Source organism: Terrapene carolina, unplaced genomic scaffold (assembly GCF_002925995.2).
Source record: "Terrapene carolina triunguis isolate 2854851 unplaced genomic scaffold, T_m_triunguis-2.0 Scaffold228, whole genome shotgun sequence".
In the NCBI taxonomy this organism is placed as follows: domain Eukaryota; kingdom Metazoa; phylum Chordata; order Testudines; family Emydidae; genus Terrapene; species Terrapene triunguis.
The window spans coordinates 580,637-593,165 of NW_020664579.1; the positions used below are offsets into that span (position 1 = coordinate 580,637).

General features: G+C 52.3%; 1 protein-coding gene across 1 annotated transcript in view; it reads left to right on the plus strand.

The window, feature by feature from the left end:
- Positions 1–1,897: 1,897 nt before the first annotated feature.
- The window catches only part of ADCY3 (adenylate cyclase 3), a 91,156-nt gene continuing 80,524 nt past the window's right edge, over positions 1,898–12,529 (plus strand). Inside the window, exon 1 of the mRNA XM_024198208.2 lies at positions 1,898–2,572. Within this exon, the coding sequence (XP_024053976.2) occupies positions 1,898–2,572 (675 nt within the window). The remainder of the gene's footprint in view (positions 2,573–12,529) is intronic.

A 12,529-nucleotide genomic window follows, 5' to 3' on the forward strand; every position in this document is an offset into this window, starting at 1 on the left:
GGGAGGAGCGAGCTTCCAGCGCTGGCGGCTAGCCCCCTCCCCCGGGCCCGCGGGGGGATTCCCCCCCCCCCCCCCCTTACTGTCATGAGCAGCCCACCCCCAGACCGCATAACAAAGTTGTCATCAGCTGAGCAGCCTGGCTTTCCTTTCCAGCGCCACCACCTCTTTCCCCCTGCCAGGCATTTAACTCGGGGGTTGTTCGCCAGGGAGAGTCCCGAGCCGGAGCCGAGCCCGGGGATGGGTGGGTGCGTGCAGGCTGCACACGTGTGTTCGCGAGCCATGCACTTGTTTGATTTTATTTTCTCTTCCATAATTTTAAGCTACGCCCATTCCCCCTCCTCCTCTGCCTCCTCCTCCATCATTTTTCTGCTGGGTGTCTGTGCTTGACAGATTCCCACCCACCCACCTCTGCGCACAGGCTCTAACAAGACACCCAGTTGGGCTCCAAGGGGAAGAAGGGAATTGTCACCAAAAAAAAAAAAACAGAGAAAAGAGAGAGAGAGACGGAAAAACACACAGGCACGGCATCTGCCTCCCAAGACACCAGCTGCTGGGCGCGGAGGAGGAGGATGCAAAAAGAGGGAGGCTGAAGATGGATGAGAGGAGAATCCAGAGGCAGAGTATGGACTCCGAATGGGGTTTTCGGCTGAGAGGGACACTCGGCTCTTAAAGAGACGTCTGTTTAGTTTGGACTCTGCCATCCATCCGTCTTCGCCGCCAGGCAGGACGTGGGCTCGCCCGAGAGCAAACAGAAGCCAGAGCAAACTGGTGACTGGCATGGGATGCTAGCAGCGTCGTGGGGCTTCCAGGATCTGCCCACGCCTTCACTCTCCCAGGGTAGGAGACCACCATTTCCCACAGCCCTGCTTTAATTTCAACAAGGCCTAAACCAAAGAAGCCGAGAGGCTCTTCCCCCACATCCCCTCCTGTCAGCACTGAGATGGTGAGGGGGGAGAACTGGCCTTCTCCAGAGCAAGGCCAGGGAACGGGCTACCTGGATTGATGGGGGAGCTGAAAGCAACAGTTTGGAGCCTGCAGGGTTGACAGATCAGTGCCTCTTCTGCTGACTGTCCTCCCCCCCCCCTTTTATTTGTTGGCGACTCCGGATACAAACAAAATCTTCCTCCCTTCCCATTAACAGCTGGATGAGAATCAAAGACCTGCAGGGTGCATGGAATGGCCGGCCAATGCTATTTATTCCTTTGCCCCCACATGGAGGGGGGAGCAGGTGTGATTTGGGGACCTGAGACCCTAGTGCATTGAGGAATATCATCCTGGGGTTCAATTTGCAAATGGTTGCTGGGGACGGACGGTCCCGAGAAGACCAAAGTGGGAAAAAAATTGGGGAGGGAAAGGGGGAGAGACACCCCAGGTTCTGGCTTCTCTACTAAGGAGGCAGTGAGACATTTATATGTCTTTTTGTATTCTAAAAGCTGTTTTGATTGCAGCCTCCGAGAGCGCGGGGACTGGGGAGCGGCTGGAGGGAGCTGGGTAGTTGGAGTTGCTAGTTGCAGCTCGTGATTCTGTTTGGAGCTCAGCCAATTGTTTTTTAAATTTAATTTTATTTTTGGTGACATTTGAAAGGGGCGTGAGTGGGAAGGATCGGGGTGTTACAGAGCAGCCAGTTGAAGGCTTCAGCGCAGGGGGAGGCAGTGGACGTGCCCTGTTGGCTACTGGCACGCTCCCCTATTTGGAGCCTGGGTTTCCAACTGGAACGTCTGGGTTGGGGAAGGACGTGGGTCTGAGGGGGAGAACTGAGATGCCATTGCTGATGCCTCTTTGCCCTTGCCTGTTGGTTGCCCTGAGGTAAATGGGAGCCGGAGCTCCTTTGGTGTAACCGTCGGCTGCAGACGGTGCCAGTTCTCCAAGGGTTGGTTGGGAAAAGTGGGCAGGCAGAATGCCCGGGAACAGGGCCTTCTCTGAGCCGGAGTACTCGGCCGAGTACTCGGCTGACTACTCGGTCAGCCTACCCTCTGACCCCGAACGTGGGGTGGGCCGGACCCATGAGGTGACAGTGAGGAACTCAGGCTCATGCCTCTGCCTGCCGCGTTTCATGCGGCTCACCTTCGCCCCCGAGTCCCTGGAGAACCTCTACCAGACTTACTTCCGCCGGCAGCGCCACGAGACCCTCTTGGTGCTGGTGGTCTTCGCTGCCCTCTTCGACTGCTATGTTATTGTCATGTGTGCCGTGGTCTACACCACGGACAAGCTGGCCCCCATCCTGGTGGCCTCCGTGGGCCTGGCCGCCGATATCTTGCTCTTCGTCCTATGCAAGTACGGGCTCCTGCCGGACCGCATCTCCCGCAAGTTCCTGCCCTATGTCCTCTGGATTCTCATCGCTGCCCAGATATTCTGCTACCTGGGCCTCAACTTTTCCCACTTCCACGAGGCCAGTGACACAGTGGGCTGGCAGGCCTTCTTCGTCTTCTCCTTCTTCATCACCTTGCCCCTGCGCCTCACGCCCATCGTGCTCATCACGGCCGTCTCCTGCGGCATCCACACCCTGGTGCTGGGGGTCACCATCGCTCAGCAGCAGCAGGACTCGATCAACGGAGAGGCCTTGCTACGGCAGGTAAGGGGAGTCAGTGTCCTGAGGCAGAGGTAGGCCAGCGGGAAGGGGCCTGCTAAGGGCAGGAGGTTTGAGGGCCTATAATGTCGGGGAGTCAGTTGGGCCAGGGAGATGTTTCACGCGTAACTGACCTTCAGGGTTGGGTATAGGGAAATGCAGGCTCCTGGGGTGAGGGAGTGAGTCAGCCTGTGCTTATGTTGAAGTGGGCCACGACAAGCTTGGTCCAGAAGAGCATGTGCCATGGATGGCATCGCCAGCAATACTGGGTCAGACCTTGGGTCCGTCTTCCCCACATTAGGGACATTTAAACACTATGGCCCTTACCTACATAGACTCCCAGCCCTGTGCACCTGGGTCTGGGATAACGTTTCTGTCCTTGGGGCTGTCTAGTTGCCCAGAGAGCAGTGGTTCTCGAGCCGTGGGTGGCCATCCCCCAAAAGGGGTTCCCCACTGGTTATTCAGATGATCAGAAACCACCTCCTGTTCCTCAGCTCCTGCCAAAGCAAAAATAGCCACTGGCAACAGTAGCCAGGGCCATTGTATACGTCCTACCACAATTCCCTCAGCACCTCCTGGCTGCCCACTGGGCCCTGTGTATTAAACTTTAGGCACCTGCCATCACGGTGATGGGCATTTTAACGATCCCATCGGGGAGAGAGTGAATAGTCTGGGGTGCCAATGTCCGTTGGTGTATATGGATAGTATTTGTCATCCAAAGATCTCAAAGCGTGTCACAAACTGGGGAGGTATCTTTCTCTCCGTTCTACGCCTGGGGAAACAGAGGCCAGGGCAAGGAAGTGACTTGCCCAAGGTGGCACTGTATGTCGGTGGCCGAGTTGGGGGCAGAACCCTCACTCCCAGTCTGGTGCCTTCTTTGCATGTTTAATTCTTATGGTGGCCATACAGACATGCCAGGAGAAGCCCAGATCTTGCACTGTTTTGGCCTCCCAAATGGCTGCCTGGGGTATTAAACCAGCTGAGAGGAAAATATAAACACAAATGCCCTAGAACTATTGTACGCAGGGATGGAGTTTGCATGCTGGGGTGGGGCAGCCACTGTGCCAGACCTGCTGTGAGAGGACACGCCCATCTTCTAATCTATCACAGGGGTGGAGCTTCCACCAGAAAAGCGGGCCGCCACTATTCCAATGGCCAAATGCTGGTGCCACTGGAGCCACTAGAAGTTGTGCCATTTTAGATCAACGGGAGCGGGCTGTGACCCCGACCTGTTTCTGTAAAGGAGAGGGGTGTGTGTGTGTGTAGATATATATATATATATATATATATATATATATATAAGTAATGCTCCAACCCAGGCTGGTCTCTGGCTTGTGGATGAGCCAATTCCTACTAACGCTGTTTGCAATGGGACCAGCGGTGACTTCCATTCCACTGCCCTCTTAGCGCTCTCTCTTGGGCATTCTGCAGAGAGTGAGGCTGCTGCTTTCACCACTATTCAAAAAGACCTTTATTTGCAAAACCCATTGGTGATTTCAGGTGCCCAACCTGTGACCCCGTAGAGGGGTCTGATTGTCAGAAAGGCTGCGCGCCCGCCATGTGAAAATCAGGCTCCTTTTAAGCCCCCAAATTCACTAGACACTGTTGAATATTTAGGCCAAAGGCAGTGTGACGAGAGTGCCCTACTTCTATATACAGGTAAATAGGTAGTTACAAGATAAGGTGCCAGGAGATGGTGCTCCAGAACGTGTAGCATAGCTCTGGGTCTGTAGGCCTAGTGAAACTTGCTGTTACTGTGCACTGCAAATGGCTTCCCTTGTGTAGTGCTTTGCGTCGGCTCTTAGCAGACAGTGAGCTTTTAGGAGCTGCTGTAAGAGTACAGATTGCTATGGGCTAGATCCAGCTCTCATTGGCTTCAGCAGGATCAGGCTCCCAGTGCAACAGTACTAATCAGGATGGGCTGATGTGGGAGTCAAGGGCGATATTTTTCCCTTTGGTAGTGCCATGAGGAGCTCATCCCTCTTTACAGTGGTGGGTAAGTATCATCGTCCCTGTTTTCCAGGTGGGAAAACAGCAGCTGCATGACTTGCCCAAGGCCAGGCAGTGAGTCAGTGACAGAGGAAAGAATAGCACCCCATGTCTCCCAACTGTGTGCCCTAACCACTTTGCCTCTGCACCGATACACAATTCAAAGCATTGCAACGGCCTATGCTCTCACGCCAGGCCTAGCCACCGCCTCATGACTCTTTCAGTGGGAAGAATTCAGTCAGGTACTTTTGCAGACAGCCTGTATCTATATTTCTATTGTTTCTTTAGTCACCACCTAGTCATGTCCATGCATCTGATGTCTCTGACGCTTTCCTCCTTCGTCCTTTTCCAGACAGGCTCCGTCTGTTCTTGAATGGTCTCAACGGTTTGCAAGGGGGCATTTGGTTGTGAGTTGCACTCAGTGGGCTGTCTCCTCTTGTTGCAGGTTTTCCACAGATGTTTTAGTGCATCTGTTCTCTTTGGATGTCCGAGGAAACAACCGGGCCTTGGTGTGTGTATGTGAGATGCTGTGTGAGAGAGACCAAGGGGTGAGATTGCAGTTTTGGAAGCAGAGCAGAGTTAGGGTGTGAAAAAGTGTGACCATGTCTGAGGGTGTTGCCACCTTTTTAAAAAACCACAATACAAGACTGTTCCCTGTTTAACAGTTCAGCCCAGCAGTTCTTTATTGGTCTGACAATCTAGGCAAGGCCTGCCAAGAGGTAGATACAATACAGTATATCAAGCATTTGCCCAGGGAAGAGTTGCACAGAGCTAGTGAGCTAACGATCATTAGATGCCTGTAAACATCAGGGGACAAATTCATCAGTGAAATCGATGGGGTTTTTACCTCAGGAAGTGAATTTGGCCCAAGACGTTTTAGACACAATGCCAGGCAATTGAAACAATAACATTCACCATTCTCTTACTGCCTTGGACCTGCTTATTGGGGCAGCCTTTATATTAAATCTCCAACTCCCCTCTAAAGGATAGGTATGGCCAGATCCCATCCCGCTAACAGAAATCTGCACTGGGCAAGTATAAACTGACCGATGCACTAGCCCCCCCCCCAGCTCTTTCCTGCCTCAGTGTCAATAACTTTATCAGCATGACGACAAATGACGCATCAAGTGTTTACAGTATATCCAGTGTCTGTGTCTAGGTTTGGCTTTCACAATAGGCATGAGTAGGCCTGAACTTGGGGAACTTGACTGAGCCAAAGAGCTCAGTGTTTGTATGGGATGCCATTTATGCAGCCAAAATAATAAATCAGGCCTTCTGGTGTGTGCTTCAGACCCACAAATGTCTCCTTGAGGCAATAATAAAAAAAAAAAAGCTGTTGAAAATATATATACTCATTGTTAGCACGTAGAGACCCTGGCTGAGATCCAGGGTCTATCAACAGTAAGGGATGGTCTCTGCCCCTGAAAGCTTACAGTCTTAACAGACAAAATAGATTATTATCCCCATTTTACAACTAGAGAATTGAGGCACAGTGAGAGTAAGTGACTTGCCCAGGGCACACAGGAATCCATGGTAGAGCTGGGGACCCAGATCTTAGGAGCCCCAGTCCACTGCCTTCATCACAAGACCTTCTCCCCACAACTACAATATAAATCCTAGAACCTTCCCACACCTCTAATGTGCCTGTTTTGTATCACTGGCCATTGCAGATTTGGTACTAGCTGCCACATATTATGAGTCTGTTTCTGCAAAACTTTTCTTTCTTCCCAAGTCACACACTGTTTCCCTTCCTTGCCTCTTATCAGGAATCATCTACCCATTTCCAAGAGCTTCTTTGCAAAGCAGAAAGTGTCTTTCATAGTCAGTTTTTCTCCCACATATGAGTTACTAATTCTTTCCTCCTCAGCTTTCCTGTGGGCCCTTTGTGGCCTGGCTTTTATTTCCAGTTTGTACCCATGGATTCTGTGTAGGGGAAGAATTGGCTGTAGTAAGATATCTGTGCACTGGATTTTTGAAGGGTTCTGTAGTAATCCAGCTTGTTGTGGGTTTTTTTACTCCGTTTTGCCCAGTAGGCAGTATGTTACCTTTGTCAAGGTTAGTGGAGCCTCTTGGGCACCGCTTATCTTTGAGTAGGGTTGTTTACATCATGGCTGTGGATGTGCTAATGATTAGAGCCCTACCAAATTCAGGGTTCATTTTGGTCCATTTCACAGTCATAGGATTTTAAAAATAATAAATTTCATGATTGCAGCTATTTAAATCTGAAATGTCAGTGTTGTAATTGTAGGGATCCTGACCCAAATGGGAGTTGTAGGGGGGTCACAAGGTTATTGTAGGAGAGGTTGTGGTATTGCTACCCTTACTTCTGCACTGCTGCTGGCAGGGCGTTGCATTCAGAGCTGGGTACCCGGCCAACAGCCACTGCTCTCTGGCCGCTTAACTCAGAAGGCAGCGCAGAAGTAAGGGTGGCAATACTGTGATCCCCCCCTAAAATAACCTTGTGACCCCCCCTGCAACTCCCTTTTGAATAAGGACCCCCAAATTGAGAAACACTGGTCTCCCCGTGAAATCTGTATAGTATAGGGTAAAAGCACACAAAAGACCAGATTTCATGGGGGGACACCAGATTTAATAGTCCATGATGCGTTTTTCATGGCTGTGATTTGGTAGGGTCCTATTAATGATGTTGAGATCAGAGTGTGTCTTTAGCACGGCTCTGTCCCGGGTTCCGCAGTGCTATGATGGATGGAATGCACCACCGCTCTCTCTGTTTCTCTCTTTTGCACGTGTGTTTGTGGGTGCTGCAGATCCAGTGATCAGAGCACACAGGACGTCTGAACCGCAGGGTCATCCAGCAGTGGTCAGGGCATCACAACAACATTGTGGTGTCCTGAAGAGAGTTCAGGACAGTGGTCTCCAAATGGGCATGACTGTCCTGTGAAAAGTGGCTGGCCCAGCAGAGCCACCTTAGCCTCTAATGGAGGGCTCGAGGCCTGTTAAAGGGGTGTGATGCGTGGGTGAAGACAGGCTACCCACAACACACGTTTCCAGCCTCTTTGAAGAAGTGGCCAAACCCGTGAGGTTTAAGGCTTTGTCATTCCCTGGGGATTTGCCCTGATTACCAGGAGTGACCAGCTGCTGTGTAGTGAAAACTCCTAGTGCAGATAGCCAGAGCTGCTATTTGCACTGGTATAAACTCATCCCTGGGTGCATGGCACAAATGTAGAACCGGCTAATAGCAGCTAACTCTGCCTGTGCTAAGCCGTTCTGCAGGGTGGAATTGGAGCAGATCCCCAGGCCTGAGAGTTCACGATGGGCCTCCCCTTGTAATACATTACTGTGAATCCCAGGTAAAGAGATGATCCATTCCGTGTCATCCGCTGAAACCAAACCCTCCACCCCAGCACCAGCCTTTCAGTGCTCTGTGTTAATTGTTTCTGTCGTATAGAGCGTAAGGGGCCAGCAAAACCTTGGCAACTCGGCATGTCTGAATCTCTGCACTCTGGAAAAGAGGAACATTATGTCCAGAAATAAACATATGCTTTATTATTAAAGACATTGGTATGGTTCCTGGAGGGTGTTGCTATTAATAGGGTGTTGCTGGAGCAGTTCTAATCCAGGCTGGATGGCTATAAAGAGCAATGCCAAGAAGTTCTGTTCCTGATCAAGCTGACAAAGAGGCCGTTGTATGACGCACCACAGCAGGGGGTCAGAGTTTAGATTCCAGTAAGAAAGCGGGAAGGATGGATGGCCCAGTGGTTAGGTCACTAGCTGGAGACCGGGTTTCAATTTTCTGCTCTGCCACAGACTCCCGGGGTGACTTTGGGCAAACTACTCTGTGGTTTCCGTGCCTCAGTTTCCCAAGTGTTCTATAGGTATAATAGCTCTGCCCTGCCTCATAGGGGTGGTGTGAGAGTAAATAGATCCTGCAGTTATGAGAACCAGCTACTTCCGGGAGGTAGGAGAAAGTCAAATGCTCTCCAAATCTCTGGAGTCCGAATTGTCATAGGATCCCGTCTCTTATATGGCAAGCATGGCTTCTTTCATGCTCTCTAGGGGCTTGTAGCCCCAAGAGCAGCCTGGAGGTCCTGGGGAATGGAACAGAATGGAAGAGAAAAAAGAGAATGAGAGTCAAACCTCACAAAAGCTTGAGTTCACGGGGAGTTTGGGATGAGGCAGTTTCACCATAGGGGGTGGGTGGTAGAGGCTTTTATATAATACAAATAACCTGGTCCCTGTCTGATGCAAAGTCCCTGGAATATAACAAGAGGGACCCACAGAGCTCTCTTGTCTTTGTGCCTTCTTCCATACTACACTAGAGGCTTGGAACTGTCTGCCTCCTCTGAGTGTGTACGTGTGTGCTGTCATCCTCTAGGGGCAGGCCCAGAGACTAGGCCATGCATGGAGGGTGGGACCTGTAGATTGTGTTCCCCAGTGGTCAGCTCGGAAGGAGGGGGCAAAGGGGCAATTCACTAGTCAGACTCCATTCACAATCCTAGAATAGCTGGATGTTTTTGCTAAAATGATCAGCACCAATATAGTTGACAATGTTGACTTTGGAACAGTCACTATTAGGTTTCAGAGTCAACACCAACATTGCGATAAATGAGGGGAGGAGTTCACCCTTCTCAGACACGTCGCCGCAGACTCTCAGGAAGTCAATGCTGCCTTGAGTCACACTTGCTGAGCCCCCAGAGTTCCCAGGCCACTTAATGAGGTGCCTAAATATGGATTTTAGATGCCTTATTGTAAGCAACTAGGGTAGCAAATCTTGGCCTGAGTTTTTCTCCCTGCTGCCAAAATGCAGCAGCTCTTGCCAGCAGAGCCATGTCCGCTCTTAGGGCGGAGCCTGCCTGTTTGCTATATGTTTGTACAGCACCTAGCACAGTGGGACCCCTGTCCTCAAAGTGCTACGTTAATATAAATAATAAATACCACCCTGGTGTCCTCGAATTCTATGACCTCATCCTTTCCAGCCAATCCAAATGCCGCTTCTAAGATCCTCTTCCTTCTTGATTCTCTCTACTGGGTTCCCAGTTTCTTCTACAATCACAAGTGACGTGTCTCCTAACTTTCAAAGCTCTCCATAAATCTGCTTCTGCCTCCATCTTCCCCCCGCTGCGATGCTCCCAATCTCCTCTCCTGGCCGCTCCTCTTGACGAATATCATTTGAAGCTTCGTTCCTTCTTTCCTCCCATAACTGGGATGGCCTTCCAGGTGTAGACCAGGTTCCTTCGCTGTCCTCCAAATCCCACCTGTCCCAGAGAGCCTATTGACAATGACAAACACGTTCCTGTTGGCCATATCGACGCTCCTACAGTGCTAGGGAAAGCGGGTTATAAAGCGGTTCAGGGGTGCAGTGTAGATGGGATGGTCTCTGTGTCCCAAGTCTGGTGACAGCCTTCGGATGGCTCAGATCCCCTGGCCCCAGTACATATGTGGAATACAGGGTTGTAACCAACCAAGTCTGGGGGACAGACATTTTGTCCCAGTTCTTCAGTTGGTGACCTCAGAAGAGCTGATTTACAGTTTACACCATCTGATGATCTGGCCCATGGTGCCTGGAGGCTACAAGCGACTTGGGGCAGGGACTCTATGGCTGTCCTGCTAGGCTGTGTCTCCTGTGCAGGGCGTTGTGCTCTCCCAGCGCTATGGTGATGATGGAAGCAGGGAGGTTATTAACCCTGGTTTCTTTCTCCCCGTCTGCTCCTGTCTCTCAGCTTGGGGATTGTTTGTGTTTTAGTCTCTCCTCCCATTCTCTTTAAAGCCGGCTCTAGCTAATTGTTTGCATTTAGCGTTAAGTAAGTGAAGCCCTGGGCAGCCTCTGCAGGGAATATTCTGCCTCCTGAGCCATAGGCAGTGCAACAACACCGCTGGGGCTGAATTAAAGGTGTTAGCAGGGATTAAGCTAATGGTGTCCTAAAACCCTTCCACTGCGGCTAGGCCTGGAGTGTAACCCTCTTTCTCCAGGTGCTTCTGTCTCTAGCGTTAGTGCTGCTTCTGCTCGCCTCCTCAGTGTAACTGTTCCCTAGCTCCCTCTGCTCCCTGCTTTCTGTCAGGAGATGGTTGGTAGAAAGGCCATTGAATCCCGCTGCTGTTCTTGCTCATTCTCCCCCCCGCCTTCCAGATGTTCTTAAGAGAACCTTATTGGCAGGGCCGGCTCCAGGCACCAGGCACCCAAGCTGGTGCTTTGGGCGGCACCTGGAGGGGGGCGGTGCGGCGCTCCGGCCGCCGGGGAGAGCGGGGCCACAGCCGGGCTCGCCGCCCTCCCCCCGGCGCTCTGGCCGCCCTCCCCCCCGCGCCCTCCCCCCGGCCGCCGTGGGGAGAGCGGCGAGCCCCAGCAGGGGCTCGCCGCCCTGCGCTCTGGCCGCCGGGGGGGGGAGAGCCGAGCCCCCGCCGGGGCTCGCCGCCCCCCCCCCCCGGCTCCGGCCGGCCCCCCCCCCCCCCCCCCGCGGAGGGGGGCGGGGGGGCGGCCGGAGGCTTTTTTGCTTGGGGCGGCAAAAAAGCCAGAGCCGGCCCTGCTTATTGGGGTGTGGGGGGGATTAATGAAGAGCCACAGAGCCTTCTGCCTCTTGGTCCCAGGTGTGAGTCCAGCCAAGTCAGTGGTGAGTGACAGAAATGACCATTTGGTGGTCTGTGTCCGGTTCCTAGTGGACAAGAACCAGATTCGAAGGAAGGACAGCCACTCGCTTTAAACTTGGTTTGTTCTTCCGTTCTTCTTTGGCATGATCAAGAGAACGGAGGATTAGAAATGCCGCTCTTCTTACCCAGGAGGAAAACAGATCTAGGAGATCTCCTCTGGGACGCTGGCCGTATAGCAGCCCCCTTTGTTGGAGGCTGGGGGTTGTGTCTGATGAAACTTTCCATTCATTAAAAGAAGCGGGGATTTATTTATCTTTTTAGAACCCTGAATGAGGGTAGCAAATATTCTGTGCTTTGGCTCAAACTTATTTAGACCCCTTAGTTCTGTAACAGGGAAAGGGAGAGACTCGGTCCAAACCTGCTCCCCATGCGTGTCAGGCTAGGCGTACGCTGAGAAAGGCCTTCTCAAATGCAAGGGCCGCACTGGACGTTTTCCACACATGATCGTACAGGAGTCACCGCTGAGGAGGAGTCGAAAGGCCAGATCTCCAGGTGATGTAAATCATTGTCGCTCCATTGTCATGAGACAAAGCACAGAAACCCCAGAGCAGAGGCATGGCTGGCATGGGGAAAGGAGACCCTGGGGGAGGGGGAAATTCCATCTTGCTAAGGTGGCCTGAAAGGACTCCGCCAGCCAAGCCCAGCCTGGGCCCCTCTCTCTGCAGCGGTTCATTACCGGGCTGAGGATCTCTGGGTTCAGATCCTGAATAATAATAAGTGCACGTGAGAAGCTCCCTTGGAGGGGTGGATTTTGTGCAGCTCTGGTGCTTGCAGAACACTGTGGGGGCCTTCTGAGCAGAGACAGCCTCCTTAGAACAGTTAGTTGTCATGACAACGCGGGGGAGTTGTTTAAAATAGCAAGTGGCCGGCGTTTGGATGGTTGTGCCCCCGCCACCCCCAGAATTTTCTCTCTCCCTCTCCTAGGAGTCTCTGTTGAGGGGGTTTCCCTCTCGTTGGGAATCCGCCATCCCCTCCTTCCCTAGCGGTACTGGTGGGAAAACCAACTCTGTGGACCTTTCAGGGTGAGCTGCCACTTGTGTGGTGTCTCACCGGCTCCAGGGCAGACTGGCTCCCTCTGAAAGGAGAAGGGTGGGTTCTGTGCCCCACTGGCTGCCTCCCCTCTGCAGCACAGCTCTGGGAGTCAGCCTGGACCTCTTCGCTTCGCCCTTATGGTCACCGGCTCTGGACATCACTTAGCACAGTATCCCTGTCCTGGTTAGAGCTTCTGAGGGTACGTCTACACTGCACTGTAATCCCGGGTCTGTGGGACCCACGGTTGTGGACACGGTGTTTCCAAGCCTGGGCTTGAGTGTCCACACTACACTGTAAAACCCGGGTTTACAGTGGCTGGACCCGGGGCTCAGAGCCATG